The 22,285-nt window shown below is 54.9% G+C and overlaps 1 protein-coding gene across 3 annotated transcripts in view; it reads left to right on the top strand.

Moving 5' to 3' along the window:
- Positions 1-3,536: 3,536 nt before the first annotated feature.
- Positions 3,537-22,285, top strand: part of PRKAR1B (protein kinase cAMP-dependent type I regulatory subunit beta) — an 85,029-nt gene continuing 66,280 nt past the window's right edge. For 2 of the 3 annotated variants that reach the window (XM_019637588.1, XM_019637590.1), the window contains exons 1-4: positions 3,537-3,630; positions 4,417-4,613; positions 16,783-16,950; positions 17,519-17,610. In XM_019637588.1, the coding sequence (XP_019493133.1) occupies positions 4,437-4,613; positions 16,783-16,950; positions 17,519-17,610 (437 nt within the window). In that variant the 5' untranslated portion in view covers positions 3,537-3,630; positions 4,417-4,436. The other variant, XM_019637589.1, reaches the window with a different exon arrangement.

Here is a 22,285-nt window from a genome sequence, read left to right as displayed (position 1 = left end):
TGTCACTGGCCCTCATATGTGGGATCCGAACCGGGGCCCTCTGGCGTCCCAAGCCAGTTCTTAACCATCGCGCCACTCGGCCGGCCCCTGAATGTATTTTTTTAACACAGAAAATTTTCATTTTTATGTAGTTGAATATATGAATTTTTACATTTATGGCTCCTGTATTTTGAATTCTGCTTATAGAAAGGCGGCCTCTGCCCTAAGATTATAAAATATTTTCCCAACTTTTCTTCTATTAGTTTTCTTTTTTTAATTAGTTACAGGTGTATAATACAGTATAGTAGTTATACTTTTTACTCCTCAAAGTGACAACCCCCCTCCCCCAATCCACCGTCGCACTCCACCTCCATATCATAAATATCTATTACAATTCCATTGACTCCACTCCCACACTATACTCCACATCCCGTGACACTATATATATATATATATATATATATATATATATATATATATATATTCAATTATAGCTGACATACACTATTATACAACATCAGATTCAGGTGTACAGTGCAGTGATCAAGCCTCTACCCCATCCATGAAGTGGTCTCCCTAATAAGACGTGTGACCATCTGACACCCTACAAAATATTTACATTATTTATTATACTTTTTATCCCTCAAAGTGACAACCCCCCTCCCAATCCTCTGCCCCACTCCCCCCCATAGCATACATATCTATTACAATTCCATTGACTATTTTAGAATTTCAATTTTTGGTTTTTGTTTGTTTTTTAAAGATTTTTATTGGGGAATTGGGGGAAAGGGAACAGACAAGCCGCTGTCCTTCTGCTCCTCAGTCCAGCCGCGGAGGACGTCGCCTCACCGGCCCAAGTTGGCACCACCATTGCGCTCTTCCCAGGCGAGGCAGATCAGTCGCCGGCTTCTGGATGGCCGCTCACCGCTCACATTGGCTGCTGGCTACACACGGTAGCCCGTGGCAACCCACTGCAGCAGGGGCTGCAGCCTACGCCCAGCTCCTGGTCAAGTTGCCACTCAGCATCTTAGCTGCAGAGGGCAGTGTCACTGGCCCTCACATGTGGGATCTGAACCAGGGTCCTCTGGCGTCCCAAGCCAGCTCCCAACCAACGCGCCACTCGACTGGCCCTCAATTTTTATATTTAAATCTTTGACTCACCTGAAACTTAATCTGTATAAAGAGTGACAAAGGGGTCCAACTTAATTGCTTTCCTGGTTGGCTTTTTAGTTCTCTCCAAACTATTGAATTGCTTTTTCCCCTCTGGTGTACAATGCCGCCTTTATCACAAACAAAATTCATATAAGTATTTGGGTTAGTTTTGGACTCTGTTCTGATCCCTTAATATTTGTTCATTTGTATGCCAGATTCATAACATTTGTTTCTTTTATCCTTACAATGCATGTTCACATATGCGTGGCTTGATACCATGTACTGCCTCCTGTGTCCGTCAGCTCGTGCTGCTGTGACCGAATTACACAGACGGGCGGCTTACAAACCACGGACATTTATGTCTCACAGTCAGGAGGCTGGAAGTCCAAGGTCAAGGCACCAGCAGACCTGGTGTCTGGAGCCCCCCACCCCCACCCAGTTCATAGCTGGGACCTCCTCACGTGTCACCACGTGCCAGAAGGGACAAGGGAGGTCCCTGGGGTCTCACAAGGACACTGATCCCACTCATGAGGGCCCCACCCCATGACCTAATCTCCCCAAAGCCACACACCCCCAACACCATCACATGGGGGGTCAGGATTTCACATGGGAATTTGGGGGGACACAAACATTCAGTCTATAGCACCCACCCAGACATAAAGTTGGGCCTCTCTTCCCCATGATTTATTTTCAATTGCTGCCTAACGAGTTACCACAAACACAGTGGCTTAAAACCACACACACCAGCTCTTGCCCCTTGTCTGTGGGTCAGGGGACCAGGCAGGCTCACCAGGCTCCTCTGAAGGCCGCACTCAAGGCCGGGCCCTCACCTGCAGCTGGGCTGGGACCATCTGCTCCCAAGCGCACCTGAACTCCCTGATTTCTTGCTGGGTGCTGCCAGGAGGCACACCCGGGAGAGGCCAAGGGCCCGGGTTTCTGGTGGGCTAGTGTAGGCAGCTGGCCCCCGAACTTGGGGCTCCTTGACTGGCAAGGGCGCTGTCAAGGGGGCGCTCTGCCAGCGTGAAGCATCTGGCAGAATGAGGGTGTGTGTAGGGATCTCGGGATCTGAAGGCTGCCCTCAGAGAGGGTCACCCCATCCCTGGAACAGTGCGTGGGGGAGGTCCCTGAGGAGCCCCTCCCTTCCTCTCCCCCCCGGAAAGTGCTGAGAGCAAAAGCCAGCCCTGGAGTGTATCCCCCAAAGTCTGTCACTTGAAACTGGGCCCTTTTCTGTTTTCTGTGGGTTCCCCAAGCCAACCTGGAGGGGCCAGAAGTAATGGCGGGGGAGGGAAGGGGAGGAAGAAGAGGGGTGGTCTGCAGCATCGCTGGGCAGGCCTGAGCTTAGAGACAGCCAAAGGTTTAAATTGGTGGTGGGATGAAGTTTTGATTCAGATGAGACTGGACTGGAGCTCCCAAAATCACTCTCTTCCAGGAGGTGTGACCAGCACAGGTGTGGGGCCAGGAGGCATGTGGAGCACAGGGCTGGGGAAACAGAAAGAAGCTCCCAGTTTGCCCACCTGAGTGCCGCCTATTCCTTCCTGTTCACACTTGCAGGAAGAAGCATGTTGGCAAGGCCAGCCAGGCTGTGGTGTGTCTACGTAGACAGGAGACCAGAAACAGGTGAGAAGGGGACAGGTGAGTATCAACAGGTGAATGGACAGGGGAGCAGGGACAGAGGAGCAGATGCCTTCTCCTTCAAGGCCTAGGTTCCCTGCCCTTTTCTTGGTATTTAGACCACTCGGGAAAAGGTAGGGACCCCCAACTGACTGACATGAGGCTCTGCCACCACCCTGGCAGAATGGGGACAAAACATGACGCTGGGCAATAGGAATATAAGAACAATTCCCTTTTCTGGGCTCGTGGATGAGGACGTCACCAAGTGACTCCTAGGCCTCAGTGACTCTCTGGACACCTGTGGATAGTGCAAAGAATTTAGGATGACCCTGTGATTTCCCACTGGGGCATCTGGGTGAAGTGGGTTCCTGTAACCGGGAAAGGAAGTCAGCTAGCCTCTCCCGGGAGTGGCCCGGGCTCACCCGGCCACCACTGCTGGCCCTGAGTTGGAGACAGACTCGTGCAGACGTGACACCCCAGGTGCGAGCAGTGGGAGGCCCTGGCCATCCTTTCCAGGCCCCACGGGCTGCAACCAGCCTGAGGGGGGGCAGTCACAGGGTCTCCCGTGGAGGGCAGTGAGGAAGCAAGGGTGGGGGGGGATCACAGGGGCGGTGGTCCCCGCCTGGCTGCACACAAATCTCTGGGCCTGTTGGTCCAACACCAGGCTTGTCTAGGCTTGTAGTGCGCCCCCGGAATGCCAAGGGGGGATGGAGGGAATGGGGGGTCAGAGGAGGCCTGAGGCGGGGGAGGGGAGGAGAGCGAGGGAGGCGAAACAGACAGGCTAGCGAGGAGGGGACACGGCGCCGCTGCAGTGCGGGGACCTGCTGAACGTCCTCACGTCCCGCGTCCCTGCGCAGCCGCCTCTGGCCTCGGACGCCGAGCACCTAGGTACGCGGGCCGGGGTGGGGTCTTCGCCGCAACCCCCGGCCTGCCCGGGAGGCCCCACCGCGGTGGAGGGACCCGGTCCTGCGGCTTGTCGTGATTCCGACGCTGAGGCCCCGGGTGACTGCCCGCAGCGCGGGCGTGGGCGGGCGTGGGAGGGGCGGGGAGGCCCCGGCGGGGGCGGGAGACCCGCGGAGGGGGCGCAGGCCTGGGCCCCGGGGGCTGGGCGCGGGGCTCCCGACCGGTCGCTGTGACTTAGTCCAAAGCGCGGGGCTGCGAGCGCGCAGCGCTTCCATTGTTCTCCAGGTTCCTTCCAGAGGCCCCTCCGCGGGGCTGGCCTGGGTTTCCTTTTTTCCTGCTTTTCCGGAAAAGCAGCCCCCCTCCTCCCGCCCCCTGTGACGGGACCCCCCCTCTCCCAGGTCCCCTGAGAGCTCAGGGAGGGTCCTCCAGCTGGGCCCGCGGGGCGGGCGTCTCTGTCTCTCACACCGTTGTCCTTCGGGGGGAGCGGGGCGAGTGAGCGCTCTCGGGGAGCTGGACACCAGGCCCCCGCCGTCGGGCTTCTCAGAGACCAGGGGTTTTCTCAGCCGCACACGGGGCCCTGCGGAGGCCAGGCTGTCGCGGTCTACGCTGCCGGCCCAGCCGGGTCCGGGACAAGCGCAGCACAAGCCAGGGCTCTGGGGCCGCGTCGCGGGGGTCCCTGGGTCTGAGCGCTGCTCCTGGGGGACGCGTGCACAGCGCGCCCCGCAGGCAGCAGCCCCGGCTGAGGCCTGCGCTTTGCGTGCTCCCCCGCAGGAGGCAGGGAGCCGGTCACCATGGCCGCACCGGCCTCCCACCAGCTGGAGGAGGACGAGAGCCTGAAGGGCTGTGAGCTGTACGTGCAGAAGCACGGCGTCCAGCAGGTGCTCAAGGACTGCATCGTGCGCCTGTGCATCGCCAAGCCCGAGCGCCCCATGAAGTTCCTGCGGGAGCACTTTGAGAAGCTGGAGAAGGTCAGTGGTCCCGCCCGGGTCTGGCAGGTGCCGCCCACGGCCCCTGTCACACCTCTGCCCACCCTGCTGCGCTCAGGAAATTGCTGTGTGTCCTGTGGCTCTTCCCAGAGGTGTGGAGGGTCCGGCTGACCTGGCCAGGTGCGGTCAGGGGCCCGCCTCCCAGCCACAGACCTCCCCCCCCTCCACCATCTTCCCCATGCTTGCCTGTCTTCAGAGGTCTCTGGGAAGGCTCCTCAGGTTTCAGGGACAGCGGACAGACGGACAATAGCTTGTGGACTCACTGACAGTTTTCACCTCAAGGGACAGAGGTGGGGAGCGGGGCCATTTGTAGACGCCATTGGCGTTTGGGGTGAAAGAGAATAGCTTTGAAGCGAGTGTGACAGAGGGCGTTTGAGGTTGGACTCCATGCTCACCTGCGTCCCTGGGATGTGGCAGGAAGATGCCCTCAGGTGTGTCAAGTGGGGGAAGCACAGACCTGATGGCCTCTGAGGAGAGGGCCCTGCAGCCCCCGCTGGGTTCACCTTGGGAGGCTGGCTGGCCTGGAGAGCCCAAGAGCCGGCTGGGACAGCCCCCGAAGCCCACCTGACCTGCCTTCCCTCCGAAGCAGCTCCTCCCACCCTCACTCCTCGCTGCCCTGAACTGCCTCTGGGGGCCCCTAAGGTTCCTGCTCTCCACCCTTTTGTCTCAACTTAGCTGTCCCCGTCCCAGTTCTCATGGGGACTGAGTGGAAGCCAGGTCAGGCTCAAGCCTGTTTTTCAGCCCCTACCCAGCCTGCCCCGGGGTGTTTTCCTTTTCACGGGGCCCCTGCAGTCACACAGCCCTGACCACCGTATTCCTTCCCTCAAAAGCAATCCATTAAAAAACATCTTAAAGTCATGCATGCGTTTTAAATAACGTTTGAAAAGTTTAGACGTAGAAAGAAGTAAAAATCATCTATGGTCCCATTTTCCCCTCACGGGTGGTGTTTTTCTGAAACATAGTCGTAATCATGTTACAGGTACAGTTTATATTTTGTGTTTATTGTGTGTTCTCCATAGTCTCCCCCTTAAGTGATCACATTATGTGCTGTTGAGAAGATATATCCAATTTCTCTCACCCTTTCCTTCGTGATTGGACAGTTGAGCTTTTTAAGTTTTTCTGTATGTAGCTCTGTTTGTTTAGTGTGGCTTTTCAGAATCCTGAAATTCCAAATGCAGCCGCTGGTCAAAGTGACCCGACTGGTGTGCCGACAGCTTTCCCAAAGGCGGCTTCATGGCTGCCTCCCGCCCCGCCTGTGGCTGTGTTAATTTAAAACGCTGGTTCAGCTGATAGATGGAAGTGGTCACGTGGCATTAATCCACTTTCCTCTGGTTCCTTTTGAGGTCACTTTAGGGGAGCAGCTCCTGTGTGGGGGCCACTGGGAGGTCCCTAGTTCCTGCTGGATGATGAAGAGTGAGGCAGGTGACACCCTCGCCCTTCTCAGACCATAACTTGGTTAGAACCGGAGCCACCAGTCGGCGGCCTGGTCTCACAGTGACTTGTTGGCCAGCTGGCCGGAGGTGAAGGTGGCAGAGTGAGACCAGAGGCGAGGTCCTCACCGGCCCCATCCCGGACATTTGCAGTGGCTGGAGCCAGTTTGGTTGTTACATTGGGGGTGTTGGGGCGCTGCTGTCCCCTCGGGGTGATGGAGGTGGGGCCACACAGTCAGCGGAGGCCATTTGCTTTGGTGGTGATGGTCCGGGTCTCGCTGGTGGACTGGAAGTGGGGTGATCAAGAGGCCCGGAGCATGACTTGTGGGGTTTGGGCTGAGCCCTCGGGTGAATGAGGGAGCCACTTGCCAAGAAGGGGACAGTGGGAAGAGGTGGGGTTGGATGGAAAAATTTAAGAGTTCTGCTTTGGACATGTAGCTTTGAGTCATCAAGGAGGCTGTGAGTTTGCAGCTTGGGTGACAGGCTGGGCGAGGACAGAGGTTTGGGAAGCTAATGAGAAGTGGTTTATCAACTGCCTTTGACAGGTCAGGACCGAGGCTTAGCCCAGGTGGGCTGACCTGGGCACAGTCTGGCCACAAGGAAGGCCTAGGTTCCAGTCGTGGTTCTAAATTGAGCATTTTCCTTTTATTTAACAATAAGGGAATTATACGTGTCCTTGTTTTCTAAATCATGGTCACCATGGCACCAGTCATGTGCTGGGGCTGCTGTAACAAAGGACCACCACTGACGGGCGACTTGGGCTGACGTCCGCGATCCCGGTGTCGCAGGGCTGGCTCCTCCTGGGGGCTCAGAGGGAGCCTCTGCCCCAGGCGGCTCCCCTCGCTGCTGGTGGGTGCCGGCAATCCTGGGCGTTCCTGGGCTTTTGGACGCATCACCCGTCTCTGCCTTCATCACACGGCCTTCTCCCTTTTGATAAGGACACAGCACCCTGATGGCCTCATTGTACCTTGAGTACTTCTGTGGAGACCCCATCTCCAAATACAGTCTCGTGCTGCGGTGCTGGGGGTGAGGACCCCAACAAGCCTGTTTCGGGGGACATAGTTCCACCCAACCAGCTGCCTTCTCAGGTGAGAGCAGGGGTTGTACTTAGGCCTACACCGACAGCAGCTGTCGATAATGGAAATAAATACCCCAGGTGGTACAGTCCGTTTTTGTCAAAAGTGATGCAGCAGTCACATGTCTGTGCGCAGAGTGACTGTCGTGGTCGTGGGGCCAGATGAGAGCTTGCTTCTGTTCCTTTTTTCTGTGGTAGCTCTGGGGTGATTTTGTGAATTCTCTGAAATGGCATGCATGCTTTTGTCGGTGGGTACATTTTATGGGGAGAAAACCCTCAGTTCGCAGTGGATTCTCACGTTATCTGAGGTCACTGAGTATGAAGTCCTGTGGGTGGCTTGTACCCGCTACGCTCTCCTGACCAGGGAGCTGCTGGGCCGTGCGTGTAATACGGGACCGCGGGATGCGCTCTGTCCCTTGGGAGGTTGGAGCAGGATCTTGGCCTGGTGGACGGGCAGGGGGGGAGCAGTGGGCAGAAGCCTACGCTCCATGTGTTTTGATGGAGGTATCCAGCTGTGTAGCTGTCACCACAGTCAGGGTACAGAACAGTTTCATCACCACCTCGTCCCCTTCCCCAGCACCCTCTGCCCTGCTGGTCAGACCTTTTCCCACCTTTAACCCCTGGTAGCCCTGATGAGTCTTCCCCACTGTAGTTCTGCATCTTCCGGAGCGTGCTATGATTAGAGTCCTGCCGCATGTGGCTTCTTTGGCATGACGCCCCGGAGGCACCGTGCTGTGGTGTGCATCAGCTTTGGGTGTTTGCTGAGCAGCACTCCATCGTGCAGCGGCCAGTTTGTTCATTCTTCATCCTGTTGAGAGACATTTGGATCGTTTCCAGTTTGGGGGAATTACAAACAAAGCTGCTATAAACATTCGTCTGATAGATTTTGTGTGAATGTAGATTTTTATTTCACGTGAATGGATACCCAGTAGCGGGGTTGCTGGGTCGTATGGCAAACACATGTTCACTTCCCCAGAAACTGCCAGGCTGTTTTCCGGAGTGTCTGTACCATCTTGCATCCAACTAGCAAGCAGTTCCTGTCCCTTGATATTGATAGCACTTGATATTGTCAGTTTTCAAAACTTTTAGCCATTCTCATAGGTATATACAGCCATGCACTACAAAGCGACATTTTTGGTCAATGACAGACCACATACATGACGATGGTCCCGTTATAAGGTGATGATGCAGCTGAAAAATTCCTGCAGCCTGGTGTTGCTGCAGCCATGGCAACGTCCCAGGACAGCGCATGACTGTCAAGTGTGTGGTGACGCTGCGCACAGCGTGTCAGGTAGCATCCAGCCGTGTCCTTGGCCTCACATCCTCTCACTCACTCACCCACAGCACCTTCCGGTCATGCAGGCTCCACTCATGGACACTGCTGCACCGATGGGCCTTTAAAACATCTGTTAGACTATAGCTTTTCTGTGTTTACATGTGTTGAGATACACAAATACTGGCCATGCTGTTACAGTGACACGCTGTACGGGCGGGTGGCCCAGGAGCCGTGGGCTGCGCTGCCCGCCGAGATGTGCATGCGGGCCTCTGTGATGTCCGCACGGTGACGCGCTTCTCAGGATGTGCCCGTCGTAAGCGATGCAGGTGGTTCTGGGTTGCGTTTCCTGATGCCTGGCGAGCTTAGGTCCTGCACTTGTTTGCCATGGGCATGTTCATGTCTCCCACCTATTTCTGTCAGGTGGTTTTCTTACTGCTAAGCTAGGAAATTCTTTATATATTCAACCTGTACCCTCATGTACACGGATACAAGTTCTTTATCAGGCGTGTAATTTGCAAACACCTTCTTCCAGTCTGTAGCTTGTCTTTTCATTCTCTTTTTTTGTTTGTTTTTTGTTTTTTAAACGCTGAGCCATCCTGCCACCTGTTGGCAGCTTAGCGGCAGCTCAGCTCGGGCCGGGCATCGAACCACTGTTGCTCAGAGCTCACAATCTTGCGCGAGCTCTTAACCAACTGAGCCACTCGGCCGGCCCACAACTTTAAAAATTGTTTTGTCTATTCCTGTTCCTTTGCCTTTCCAGGTTATAGTTTAGAATGATCCTGGTGACACTGACAAAAAGCCCTGTTGGCATTTTGATTGGGGTTACATTGAATAGGTAAGTCAACCTGAGGAGAAAAGATATCTTACCAATGTTGGATTTTCCAGTCCACAAACTCAGAATATCTCTCCATAAATTTGATTTCTTTTGTTAGTGAAAGAAAAACTTCTATTGTTTTCAATTTACAGATCATTCACATGTTTTGTTAATTCACTCCTATTTCATTTTTTATTCTATTTTAAGTGGCACTGTGTTTTTAAAATGAATAGTCTTTACTTTTTAGAGCAGTTTTAGGTTTAGAGAAAAATTGAGCACGAAGCAGAGAGTCTGTCTCGTCCCCCAGGTGTCCTGTCATTAACCCTACATCAGTGTGCTGTGGCTGTGACAACTGGTGGCACACTTCTGTTAACTGAGGGCTGTGGTTTACATCAGGGTTCAGTCTTTGTGTCATGCAGTCCTGTGGGTTTGGACAAATACACAGTGTCACATACTTGTCATTACAGTGTCATATAAATAGTTGTACTGCCCCAGAAATCCCCTTTAGCTCCATCTATTCATCCTTTCCTCTCTCCCCCGGAACCCCTGGCAGCCACTGATCTCCTTGCCTTTGTAATTGTGCCTTTTCCAAGATGCCACAGAGCTGGAATCATACAGTCTGAAGCTTTTTGTGCTGGTTTCTTTCACTTAGTAATATGTGTTTAAAGTTCTTTCATGTCTATTCATGGCTGATGGCTCATTTCTCTTTATCACTGAATAATATCCCACTGTCTGGATGGACCACAATCGGCTTACCCATCACCCACTGACGACATCTCAGCAGTTTCCTGGTTTTGGCCATTACGGAGAAAGCTGCTGTCAACACCGTGTGTGGGTTTTGTGTAGACGTACGTTTTCAGCTCCTTTGGGTAAATTATGATTGAGCATGATTGCCAGGTCGTATGGTAAGAGTGTGTTCAGTTTTGTCAGAAACTGTCAAACTGTCACCCAAAGTGACCGTGCCGTTTGCGTCCCCACCAGCAGTGACTGCCCCATGTGCTGCCAGCACTTGGTGACGTCAGTGTGCTGGCGTGTGGAGGGGTCGTCATTTCAGTTTGAATCTCCCTGGTGACGTGCCGGGGGGCACCTTCTCATGGGCTTACTGCCATCTGTGTGTCTTCCTTGCTGAGGGGTCTGTTCTCAGATCTTTTGCCCAGTTGTAAGTTCGGTGGTTTGTCTTCTTATTGCTGGGTTTTACGAGTTTTAGTACCTTTTGCACACAAGTCCTTTATCGGATATGTGTCTTGCAAACATTCACTCCAGTTTGTGGCTAGTTGCTTCATTTGTCTTAACTGTGTATAATTTTGAATCTTGCTTTCTGGTTTTTAGCCAGTTTTTATACAATCACGTATATGATCAGTAAATGTTATTAAAAACGTGGTTTAACAGTGCCAAGTGTTCAGTTACATAGATGTTTCTAAATTGACTTAAGCAATTTCTTATTCTTGGTAGTTGGATTAAAATTCTCTTTAAATACTGCAGAGAGCATTGTGGTGCAAGTACCTTCTGACACCTGTCACTGGTCCCTTGGAGCGTATTTTAGGAAACAGAGTACGGGGCTCAGAAGTATCCACCATAATGCTAGTTCTCCAAAGAGCTTCATTTGTTCATTCATTCCTTCAGCAAACATTTATTGAGCACCTACTATGTGCCAGGCACTGTGAGTAGCATGCCGGGAGGTGGGTGTTCCAGCCACACCACCTGGCACCCACGTACCCAACAGCATGAGACAGTGGGGCTGTGAGTGTTAGGGGTCCGGGTCTGGGAGCCCTGCGGGGAGGGGACACCACATCCGTCTCCTGTCATCACTACGCTCGGTGTTCTTTTTTGGTCCCTTCAGAGCATGATCAGGCGACATATGAGATCCTGGAAAAGTGAGTGGAAATCAGAGTTTTTGAATTTTAGAATCAAGTGTGCGCACAGTGGGACATGTTGTTTAAGGGACCCCAGGATGAGCTGAAATCTTTTTCTCACTCAATAACCGTATTCTTTGACTACAGTCCAGTCAAGTTACAAATCATTCATTTAAAAACAAACAGAAAAAAGAGAGCATGTGAGCCAGCCTCCCCGTACATTTGGAAACCAATAGTGAGCATTCGCACTATTTGTCAGTTAATGGCTGTCACAGTGAAGATTATGAAATATTTAGGATTGAGTGACAATAAAAGCATTAGATGTCAAAACCCATGGGATGCCGTAAGTTGGTAGTTAGAGGGAAATTTATAGCTCCGTTAGAAAATAAGATTAGAAATTAATGAGCTGTGTGTCTTTGTTTCTTAGGATACTGTAGCAAGTGATCACACATTGGGTGGCCCAAAACAACCAAAATGCATTGCGGTGAGATTCTGGAGGCTGGACACCAAGGTCAGGGCTTTGTCAGGGGTCCCACTGGGGGCTTTGGTGGGGCATCGTCACCTGGTTGGAGGCCACCTCACCCCGGTGTCTGCCTCCCTGGTCACACGGCCTCTCTCTGTGTGGGTGTGTCCACATTTCCCTGTTGTAAGGACACCAGTCATTGGACTAGCCTCCCCGCTCATCAAGGTGACTCTACCTTAACTTGACTCTCTCTGCAAAGATCCTGCTTCCAATGAGAGCACACACCCTGAGGTTCCCAGTGGACGTGAGTCTTTCAGGGACCCTGTTCAGCCCAGTGCCGTGTGCCACCTGAGAAGTCACAAAGAGAGGAATAAAGCAGGGAAAACAAAACCAGGGAAAACAACGATAAAAGAAGTTCATGAAACGAAAATGGAACAGTCGCGGACAGCAGACCCCAAGGCTGAGTCTCTGAAGAGATGAGTGAAGCAGACAAGCATCGGGGAAGGCTGGCCGCGTGAAGGACGCAATCCCAGGGGTCGGGGAGGGGTTCAGGGAGAAGGGTGGTGTGTTTCTGAGCAGGGGTGAACTCACAGCTGCCCCCGTGGGTGTCCCTTGGGTTCAGCTCTTCTCATCTGGGTCACCTCCAGGAGGACCTCCTTGAGTTCTTCCCAGGCATGGTCTGGGAGCCCCCCTTTGCTTGCACAGCCCCTCGTACCTGGTCCTTCGGTAGCGCTCACCCCATTATTTGGCCATGACCTTTCACATGTCTCTTTCCTGTTAGATCGAAACCCCCTTCATGACAGACCATGCCTCTTTCTCTGTTGCATTCTCTGTATGAGGCCTGGTACACAGCAGGTGCTACATAAATGACTGAAGCTCTGTTTCTCTCCCCACCCTGCCGCTGAATGGCTGTGTGCCCTGGACACGCCCCGTGCCCTCAACGGCCTTGCAGACGGGGATGCCTCCCCTGGGCCTGCTTTCCTCTCAGATGCTGCAAAGAAGGGCTGTGGTTCCTGGCCGGGGCTGGCGACTGTCAACCCCCCCCCAGGCTCCCACAGCCCCCCCCCCCGGACTTAAGCGTTCACAGAGGGGCCATGAGCAAGTGGTCCTTGGTTGTGCGGATACCTCCTCCTGGAGAAGGGCCCAGAGACACGGCCGCGGCCTCCTGGCGCCCATGGTAACGGCCCCACCTCTGGTGGCGAGGCCCACGTGAAGACTCAGGCCGGCATGACCGGCTGCCCCTAGAAACCCCCGTAAGGACCTAGGGCAGCTGTGTCCTCACCCAGGGAGACGGGCCTGGGAGGAGTCCCTCGCTCCCACGTCTCCAGAGGCTGCGCTCAGTTCCGGAGCGCCTCCGCAGGTCCCACCCCTCCCGCCCTTGCGGGCTGCTCCAGCCGGCATTCCTCCTCAAGGAAGAATGTGGTAAGGGAACGCAGCGACCGTCGTTTATGGCCCCGGGGACCCACAGGGACAGTCCCTGGAGCTGAGCTGCCCGGTTCAGAGGCAGATTCCAGCCTCAGCTTTCTGAAAATGCGGTTCCCACACTGTCGTTCAGAAGGACCCCGAGGCCTGGACCGTCCTGCTGCTCCAGACAGCTCATCAGCAGAGAAACCGCTGACAGGAAGGGGACTCCGAAGAATGAGACGTCTTCCTGGAACCCTGAGATGGGGAGGGGAGGGTGCCACCCAGAAGCGGTGACCTGGCATGGCAGAGGCTGCCCACCACACCCTAGGTGGGCCCTGGCCCCCACCCCGTTTCCTCTCCACGCATCCTGAAGAGGCCTTCATGTTTGGAGCCACCTGCCTAATTTGACCCTTTGCTGCCAAAGATGGAAAACTGCGCCTGTGCCGGGGTGCTCATCGGCTCAAGAAAATGAGGCCTGGACCACAGCTTCCTGGGGGAAAGCAGCTTCTGGTGGCGGCAGGGACAGCTGGCACGGATCTGCGTTTCCAAGTGGCCTGGGCCCGTGCACCGCGGAGATGCTCATCGAAGGCCTCGGTGGTGTCGCGCCCTGGACACAGCTGCTTCATTTGACTGGTTCCTGTAGCTGTGGACCCTCTTGGGCTGTGTCTCGTAGCCCTGCCAGACTCCCCGGAAACCTGCTCTGGCCCCACCCCCACGCCTTCCACCACGAAACAAGGGGATGTGGACGGCACCCAGAGCCCGGCTCTGAGGAGGCACGACTGGCCTGAGCTGAGCCCCGAGCTCTCTGTGTGATTGGCTGAGGTGCGAGGGGTCAGTCCTGCTTCTCGCTGACCCCGCAGCCCCTGCAGCCCTGAGCTCTGCCCGCAGCAGCTGTGAGTGGCTGAGTGTGGTTTGTGGTCATAAAGGTTTATTGTGTGAGGACAGAGAGATCAAACCCCCATTTTGACCAAGTGCGTTCGTTCATTCATTCATTCATTCATTCATTCTTTTCAACCAGTGCTTGTAGCATGGGGGAGGGGCACAGGGGTACAGCCAAGTGGGTCGTTCACATGTCATTTTGGAGCAGTGTGACGTGAACAAAATGCTTTGCAGGTGGACGGAGGAAGAGGGGGATCAGAAGACTTCTTGCTGGAGCTGACCTTGAAATGGGCTTTGAAGCCTGTGTAGGAATTCACCAGGGATGCGCTTGGGTGATGCGCAGTAGGTGCTGGACACCCTGCATTCTTCTCCCCATGCTCTCCCTCAGCTCCAGCCTTGCTTGCCTCTGGGGGTACAGCGTTGTCGCCTCGAGGGAACAGATTTGTTGCCTCTGGAGGGGACAGCCTTGTGAGACTCCTTGCAGCTGAGCGTCCAGAAGGGATCTTGTGTCCCTGTCCCAGACCGATGGGCCATTCCCTGTGGGCCATTCTCAAGTTCAGTCTCACTGTTACGTCCAAGTCAGTGTGTCCACAACCCAACTCACGTCGACCACATCAAAGAGAAAAAGCCAGAAAACAGGAAATGGTGGAGACACGGAGGACCAGTCCGGCAGCTCCTCTAGTGGTCAAGCTGCAGTTCCAGTCCTGGGTACACAGCCCGAGAGCTGAACACAGGTGTGGGTCACGTCCCTGTCCCCTCAGCCTCGCAGCAGCAGCAGTCACATCAGCCAGCAGGTGGAAACAGCCTGTGTCCTCTTTGTGCCGTGCTTTGCAAGGTGAAGGTCGTAGCATGTCTGCCCCGTTAGCTTTCCTCTCCAGAGTCCCACTACCTGTTTGTTATCTAAATTGTTCAGTTTGCTTTGTCTGTATTCATATTATTTCAGAAACCACAATTTTGTCTCTTATGCTTTGTCTATAGGTTCATTCTAAGAACTGACAATTAATAGGTGTATTTGAAAGTGCCTTTCTCACGGCCACAAACATGAATGACAGTGTGGCTGGGGCTGGACAGTAAGCTTCCGCCGGACTGGGAGGGCTCTGTGCGCTGTCCTCCAGCGTCCAGGGTTCCTGTGAGAATCGGTGGTCAGTCCCTGGTGTCCCTGTGGAAGCTTTGGGGATAGTTGTACCCCTGAAATTTAGTGTGAAATTCCCTCACTCACGAGACCAAACATTCTTTTTTTTTTTTATTGTTAGTTTCAGGTGTACAGAATAATGCAATAGTTATCCTTTTCACCCTTCGCACAGAAACAATCCCCCTCCCCCATAGACTGCCCCCCTACCCCCAATATCATACTTATCTATTACAATTCCATTGATTCTATTCCCACACTTTACTCCACACCCCGTGACTATATGTATATATAATTATAGTTGACATACAATGTTATTCAACATCAGCTTGAGAAATACAGTGCGGTGGTCAGGCCTCTACACCGACTATGGAGTGGTCTCCCTAACAAGACATGAGTCCATCTGGCCCCCTAAGAAATATTTACAACATTATTGATTATATTCCCCAGACTGTCTTTTCTATCCCTGAGGCCATATTGTAGTTACCAACTTGTGTTGTCTCGTCCCTTAGAGATACACAAAATGAATTACACAGTCCTGAGACTTGCTTCAGCCCGATGTGTGTGTGTGTCTGTCCCTTCACCCCATCTGGTTGCTGGGGGACTCCTGGGTGAGCGTGCATCGAGTTTAGTTTGTTCCACTGGCTGACTGAGGGGGTGGCAGGTGTCCGGTGGTATCTGGGGAAGTGGCCCTTGGTGGATGAGGGGACGGAGGCCGTGTCCTAGGCACGTGGGGAGACAGGCGAGGGCCTGTTGGCCACGTGATGCCAGTCCACCCTGGGGCAGCCCAGTGGACCGGGGGGCGGGGCCTGGGGGTCAGTGGGGGCCTCTTTCTCACTGCGTGTCTCTGCACCCTGGATCGCATGCCCTCTGCTTGTCGAAACAGCTTTTAAAAAGCAGTAATGATTTGGGGCCAGCCGCGTGGCTTGTTGGTTGAGAGTTGGCTTGGGAGTGTGAGCTCTAAGCAGTGGGGCCACTGGTTCGGATCCCACATGGGCCAGTGGCACTGCTCTCTACAGCTAAGATGGTGAATGACGGCTTTACCTGGAGCTGGGCTGCTGTGAGTGGCGGGCAGCCAGTGTGAGCAATGACGGTGTGAGCTGCCATGAGCCGCCATAAGCGGCCATTGGATGGCCGGCGACCCATCTGCCTCAGCCCGGAGGAGCGCAGTGATCACGTGCCAGCACGGGCCAGTGGAGCGACGTCCTCCACAAACCAGACTGAGGAACAAGAGGACAGCAACTTGTCTGTTCCCTTTCCCCGATTCCCCAATGCTGTTCCCTCCCCCAATTCCTCAATAAAATAAATTAAAAAAAAAAACTAATGAAAAGAGAGGGAAGAAGACAGAAGTATGTGTTTCCCTCTTGTGCGTCCACCTTGTGTCCTGTGCGCATCTGCCGTGAGCGCCTGGGGACAGCGCTAGGCAGAGCCCAGGCCTCCTGCCTCCTGGGGCCAGCAGGTCGGGGACCTGTGGGGACCTCTGCAGTCTGCACCGGGTGATGTTGCTCAGAGCCAGAGTGAACAGAAAACGGGGGTAGCCAGGGCTGTGTGGTGGGCAGTATCCAATGCAGGAGGTGGGCTTGGACTTGCCCTTGGAGTCCAGGGCGCGCAGGACCAAAGCTGGAGGGGTGGGTGCGGCTGGCCATCACGAGCCCTGGACGGCGCTAGAGGGACAAGGGTCGCCAAGGCCGCGGGGCGAGCTTGGCCCAGGGTGAGCTTGGGGTTCCTCTGCCTGTCCGGCGGGGTCCCTTGGCCTCACCTGCGTGCGGTCGGTGTGTGGGGCTTCGCCGAGGCGGCCGCTCCTCTCACCCCGTCCCTGTCCCCGCAGGAGGAGCACAGGCAGACCTTGGCGCAGAAGTCAGCCTCCCAGTCCGACTCGCACGATGAGGACGTGTCCCCGACGCTGCCCAACCCGGTGGTGAAAGCCCGCCGGCGCCGTGGGGGTGTGAGCGCGGAGGTGTACACGGAGGAAGACGCCGTGTCCTACGTCAGGAAGGTGGGAGGGCAGGCTGCGGCAGCCCTGGGTCTCTGTCCCCGCTGTCCCCACGCCAGAGGCTCAGGGCCGGGGCGGACCGGGTTGGGGGCAGTGGGGGCAGGAGCCGGCGTCTGGCGGTGTGGGGCCCACTCTGGCCTTCCCAACCCCGAGGCCTGACCCACCCAGCCCGCCTGCTGGGACTTCTCCATCGACATCACATTCTTTCCTCCAACTCGGCCTGGCCACCGCCCTGTGGTCTCCCTCCCCAAACCCAGGACCCCACTCTAATCATGACACGATCCCCACACAAACCCAAATTGAGGGACATTCCGCAAAATAACCAACCAGCACTCCTCAAACCTGTCAAGGTCATCAAAGGAAGGGAGGTCACAGGCCAGAGGGCGCGGAGGGACATGTCAGCAGAAGTGACCTGGGTGGGACCTGGGGACGGAACTAGGCTGTTAAGGCCACAAAAAACTTGTGCGTGCAGTCGGGTGACTAGCAACGGCCGCACAGACGCGCTCCTGTGCCAGCCCCCCTGCTGCCTGCCCAGGGCCCCACACGCCTGGCTTTCATTTGCTCCCCGCAGGTCATCCCCAAGGACTACAAGACCATGACAGCGCTGGCCAAAGCCATCTCCAGGAACGTGCTTTTTGCTCACCTGGACGACAACGAGAGAAGGTAAGAGCCAGGAGGGGCGGAGGCAGCACGGAGTCCCTTGCCATGGCCCCTCCTGCCAGGTCACCGTGGGCCTAACGTTCTAGCACCTTCCGCACGCAGGGGTCTGCCTTGTGTGCACTGAGCCACCGTGAGGGGAGGCGGGGTAGGAATGCTTGTCCAAACCTCCCATCTGTCCTGCTGCCCCCAGGAGCTCAGTGTCCTGGGGAAGGGTGACCGAGCCCAGCGGTGACAGTCGCATGGGCTAGAAGGGCCTCCGGGTGGCTATGGGGCGAGGGTTCTTCCCGGAAACGGGGCCTGTGAGTTGCGAAGGGGCTAAGAGGCCATGCTTGAGGCAGTGATCACATAAATAATCGGAAAATTGGAAAATTTTGATAAGACACAAAGCAAAAATGTCCTCTATTGTCTGACTTGTAGAGATAACCATTGGGAATGTTTTGGGGCAAAATCCTTAAGAGCTTATTTCATGCACATGTCCTAACTCTGTATTGTCACAAAATGGAATCACATTGTACAGTTTTGTCTTGCTTACGAGGGTGTGGTCACCTCTCTCCGTAGGTAACGGTTTTATGGTTTGCTGTTCCCACTTCTGTAGAGGCGGCTGACTTTCATGAGGGTTGTTTTTTTTTTAACCGATACACAGCATTTTGATGACATGACCATCCCTATCTGCCCTTCTTTGAGTGCCTGTATCTTTCTTTAAGATAAATTCTCAGCATGGATCAAGGGGCATATAACGTTTTAAAAATTCTCTTCTCAGTTTTGGCAAATTGTAATTCTTTATTTGATTAATGGAGCACATTTTGATAACAGTCCTATGCACAATCCAAGTGACACACAGGGGCATACAAGTGGAGGAGGAAGTCTGTTATTTCCAGCTCTTGGCCGTGGTGACTTGCGTCTCTTGGGCGTGCACCGTCATTCCATGTGTAACTTTCTGAGGAGCCACCACACGTGGCTTCTCTTTTGGCTCCGCTGAACTTCAAGCTCCCCTTCTCTGTGGAGCTCAGGTGTCCCCTCCCGGGGCCCCTCGGTGGCAGTCGTGTTTAAGGCAGACTCCTTCTCAGCCCCAAGCACTAGCGGGCTCAGTAAAGCGCTTGGTTTAGAGCCAGCCTGGCCGAGTGCAAGCTGATAGAAATCATATCTCCAGGCATCCCGCCGAGTGCGTCCCGGAAGCCTGTGCTGGGGTCCTGTGCCCTCGGCCCCAACTTTCCAGAACCACATGGCTCCCTCTGCCTTTTCTGGGTCCGAGAGCCAGGTGGACAAGAAGTAGAGGAAGCAGATGGTTGGGTTAAAAATTCCTCTTTGCAAGGCTGGCTTGGAAAGAAAGGTTCCACACGGGGTGTGTGTCTGTGCTTCAGGGCTTTTGTTTTGCACATAGGAAAACTCACTTTCCACCTCGAAACCCCGATGGGCTCCTTTTTCTGGCCTGAAGAAACAAGCTGATGGTTCAGGGAATGGGCTCCAGAGAGAGTGGGCAGCGGAGAATTCTCTCGACCTTTCACATGATGTCTCCCGTGTGGCCTCCAAATACGTCGGTTTTTCCAGTTTGCTAGAAGCTGGGCTTAGCAGCTTTGTCTCAGCTCCGCTGCGGTTTGGCGAGTGTAGCGCAATTCTTTCCAAGTTTGCAGGGCGTCTGGCACACCTTGACTTAGAGGCTGCCTGCTGCTGCCTCCGCTTCCCCAGCAGGATATTCCTTTGTATAAATAAGTCCACTTGTGGGGCGAGTGCACCCCTCCTGCTAAATTCAGGTTTTAGACAAATCGCCCTGTTGTCACAAGTGGGGTGGTTTTGCCCTTGTCAATTTATGACGGTGTCTTTCCTTCAGGGTATTTTTAGTTTGTGTGGAGATACTTAAGCGTGGAAAGAAGGCGAAGATTATGCTTAAGCCCTTTTGTTAACAGAAGATAATGCAACATAGCTGTGAGAGGCCACCGACCCTCCAAACGGCTGTGCCTTCCCTTCTAGGATGGCCACATTTCTAGGTGGCATTTATCCAAGGCTTTCTCCAGGCCCATGTTGAGGGTGTGGGTCCTCAGTTTTCCTCTCTGTAAACACAAAGGGTTGTCCCTTGCTCAAGGTTACGCCACTTGTCGTAAGAGACCCAGGGTTCCAACACAAGCCTCTGGGCTCCAGGCACCCCCGCTCGCCCCGTGATGACAGGCCATTGGCACCTGTGAGGGGAAAGCAGACGGGAGAGTGGGCAATCTAGGCATTGTTGTGAGTTGTCTCAACTCCCTGGGGTCCTGGGCCAAGCTGGGACTACAGGGAGCTGGCTCTGGCTAGCTGGGTCTTGGGAGTGAGAGAGAGGGGACCAGGACAACTCTGAACATAGCATCAGGCTAAAGCAGCATGAAACACACACACACACACACACACACACACACGTACCTCACACTCATGCCACAGAGCTTAAGGTGTGTTAAAATGCCTTTTGGAAGGAGTCAGTTGTATGATGTAATTTACAAGTTGTGTTATGACATTCTCTGGGCCTGTTTCCTCAAGTGTCAAATGAGAGTAATAAAACCTACTTTGCGGGTTGCTGTAAGGATAGAGTGCAGAAATGTCCATGGGTATATCATCACCACCATCACAACCACCACCATCACCACCGTCACCACCATCACCACCATCACCGTCACCATCACCACCATCACCACCGTCACCACCACCACCATCACCACCACCACCATCATCACCAGTGTCACCACCACCATCACCACCACCACCACCACCACCATCACCATCACCATCACCACCATCACCGTCACCATCACCACCTTTTCCTCCTCCTCATCTCACCATTACAGTCTCCATCATCATCTTTCTGGTGGCCCTTTGGCTGTGTGGAGTGGCACTAAGTCAGTGGGCTTCTCCTTTGAAGCTGCTTTGCCCCTCTGATGCTGGCCCAGACTTCCACATGGACCCAACGGTCCAGTTTCAGTGCTTAGTCTGAGGAAGGGGCTGTGTGGGCCTGAGGCCACTCTACAATGTCACTTTCTGCTCCATTCTGGGCCCAAGGGAGATAAACGCACTGCTCTGGGCTCAGAACATGGCAGAAAGGACTCTGAGAGTCCAGCTCGTCCCCTGCCTCAATGTACAGAAGAGGGTTTCTAGGCTCAATGAGGGGCGGCCCCTGCCCCTTGCTGTAGGCCAGGCAGCATGGGTCGCAGCTGGGGACGGAGCGAGGTGTCCTCATGCCTGGGCTCTTCCCAGCCCCTCTGCAGAGTGGAGCTGCTCCCAGTGAGGGACTGGGAGGTGGCAGGTGCAGTCTCCTTACTTGAGCAACTGCTGTGAGCAGAGGCACATCCTGTGTCCTTCTAGGGGCACTGGGGACAGTTACTCTCCAATCAGGGTCGGCACAGTCTCAGCAACGGCCCATGGGGTGCTCTGCGGCCCCGGAACATGCCGTGAATCCTGGCCTGGCCCCGAGGGCGCGTCCCAGGCCCAGGCCTGGGGCAGGGAGATGGGAGCCCTTCCCGGCTTGCCCTGACCTGGGAGGGAGCATTGTGGCACCCCCGGGGGCCGAGAAACGTGGTCATTAGCAGGCACCATGTTGGTGCAGGCCATCCAGGCAGCAGCACCCTGCGCTGGGCCCTCGCTGGGGCCTCATTACTGGAGCCACCAGACGGGCGTCTCACCCTGGGGCGGCCTTCCTGGCAGGGCGTCTGCTCTCTGCAGCTCTAATTAAAACAGGCCTGTGGCTGGAGCGCGGCTGTCTCTTGTTATCTGCCGCTCTGCGTCCTCCCACCCGCGTGTCTTTGCAGCCTGTTTCTCCACAAATTGGCTCGGGTCCCCAGGTGATGGGGAAAACACGCCGTCTGCTGAACTCCCAGGCTGCCTGAGGGCTGCGCTCTGCTTCTTCCAGCCTGGCCCCGGCTCTGGGCCCTGCTGCTTCGCTCTCAGGCAGTCCTGAAAAACAAAATCAGCATCTTGGAAGGCACAGAGCCTCATCTGAGGAGATACTTAATGGCTTGAACACACGGAGAATTTCATTTTCGTTTTGCACAAAGCCAGGCTCACTCTGGGCAGAGAGCTCGAAGTCGGCAAATCATGGGCTCCGTGAACCCAGTAGGACTTAGACGCTGCATTTGGTGGGAGGCTGCGGCCGTGTCGCGCGTGTGCATCGCGTGCCGTGTTCTGAGCCAGCCCCAGCCTCACGTATCATCTGTGGGGACATCGGGCAGATGGGGCGCAGGGGCACAGAGAGGCTGCCTGAGGCCAACCAGCTAGGACAAGGCCACACAGGCCTGCCCTGCCCACCCACCGTGACTGCACGGCCCTGGGGAAGGCCACACCTTTTAAAGAGAATAATAATTCCCCACATGCCCAGAACTTCCCAGTGAATAAAAAAGCCACAAGGGGCCATGGGGTCTCCCCGGGGTGGACGGTTTCTGGTGCATTCTTCCTGGGCGTGGCCTCACGTCTGCCCCCAGAGCGCTGCCTTACTCCTGTCACCGCCGTCTGTGCACTTGGATCAGTGGGGCTGGGCCTCACCATTTGAAAGACATGTCAGAAGGCGGCCCTGCCCTTGCTGGCCCAGCTTCCGCTTCCCGCCGTCGAGGCGAGGTTGCATTCGCAGGTCAGAGCGGTGCGGGGCTCGGACACGCAACCCTGGGCTCCAGGCTTGGAAGTACCCTGCTCTCCGTTTCAGCTGTGCTTCCCCAGACCCCTGGTG

This window comes from Hipposideros armiger, unplaced genomic scaffold (assembly GCF_001890085.2).
Source record: "Hipposideros armiger isolate ML-2016 unplaced genomic scaffold, ASM189008v1 scaffold_33, whole genome shotgun sequence".
NCBI classification, from domain to species: Eukaryota; Metazoa; Chordata; class Mammalia; order Chiroptera; family Hipposideridae; genus Hipposideros; species Hipposideros armiger.
Note: the sequence above shows the minus strand (reverse complement) of the source record. Positions and strands in the feature narration are given on the sequence as shown.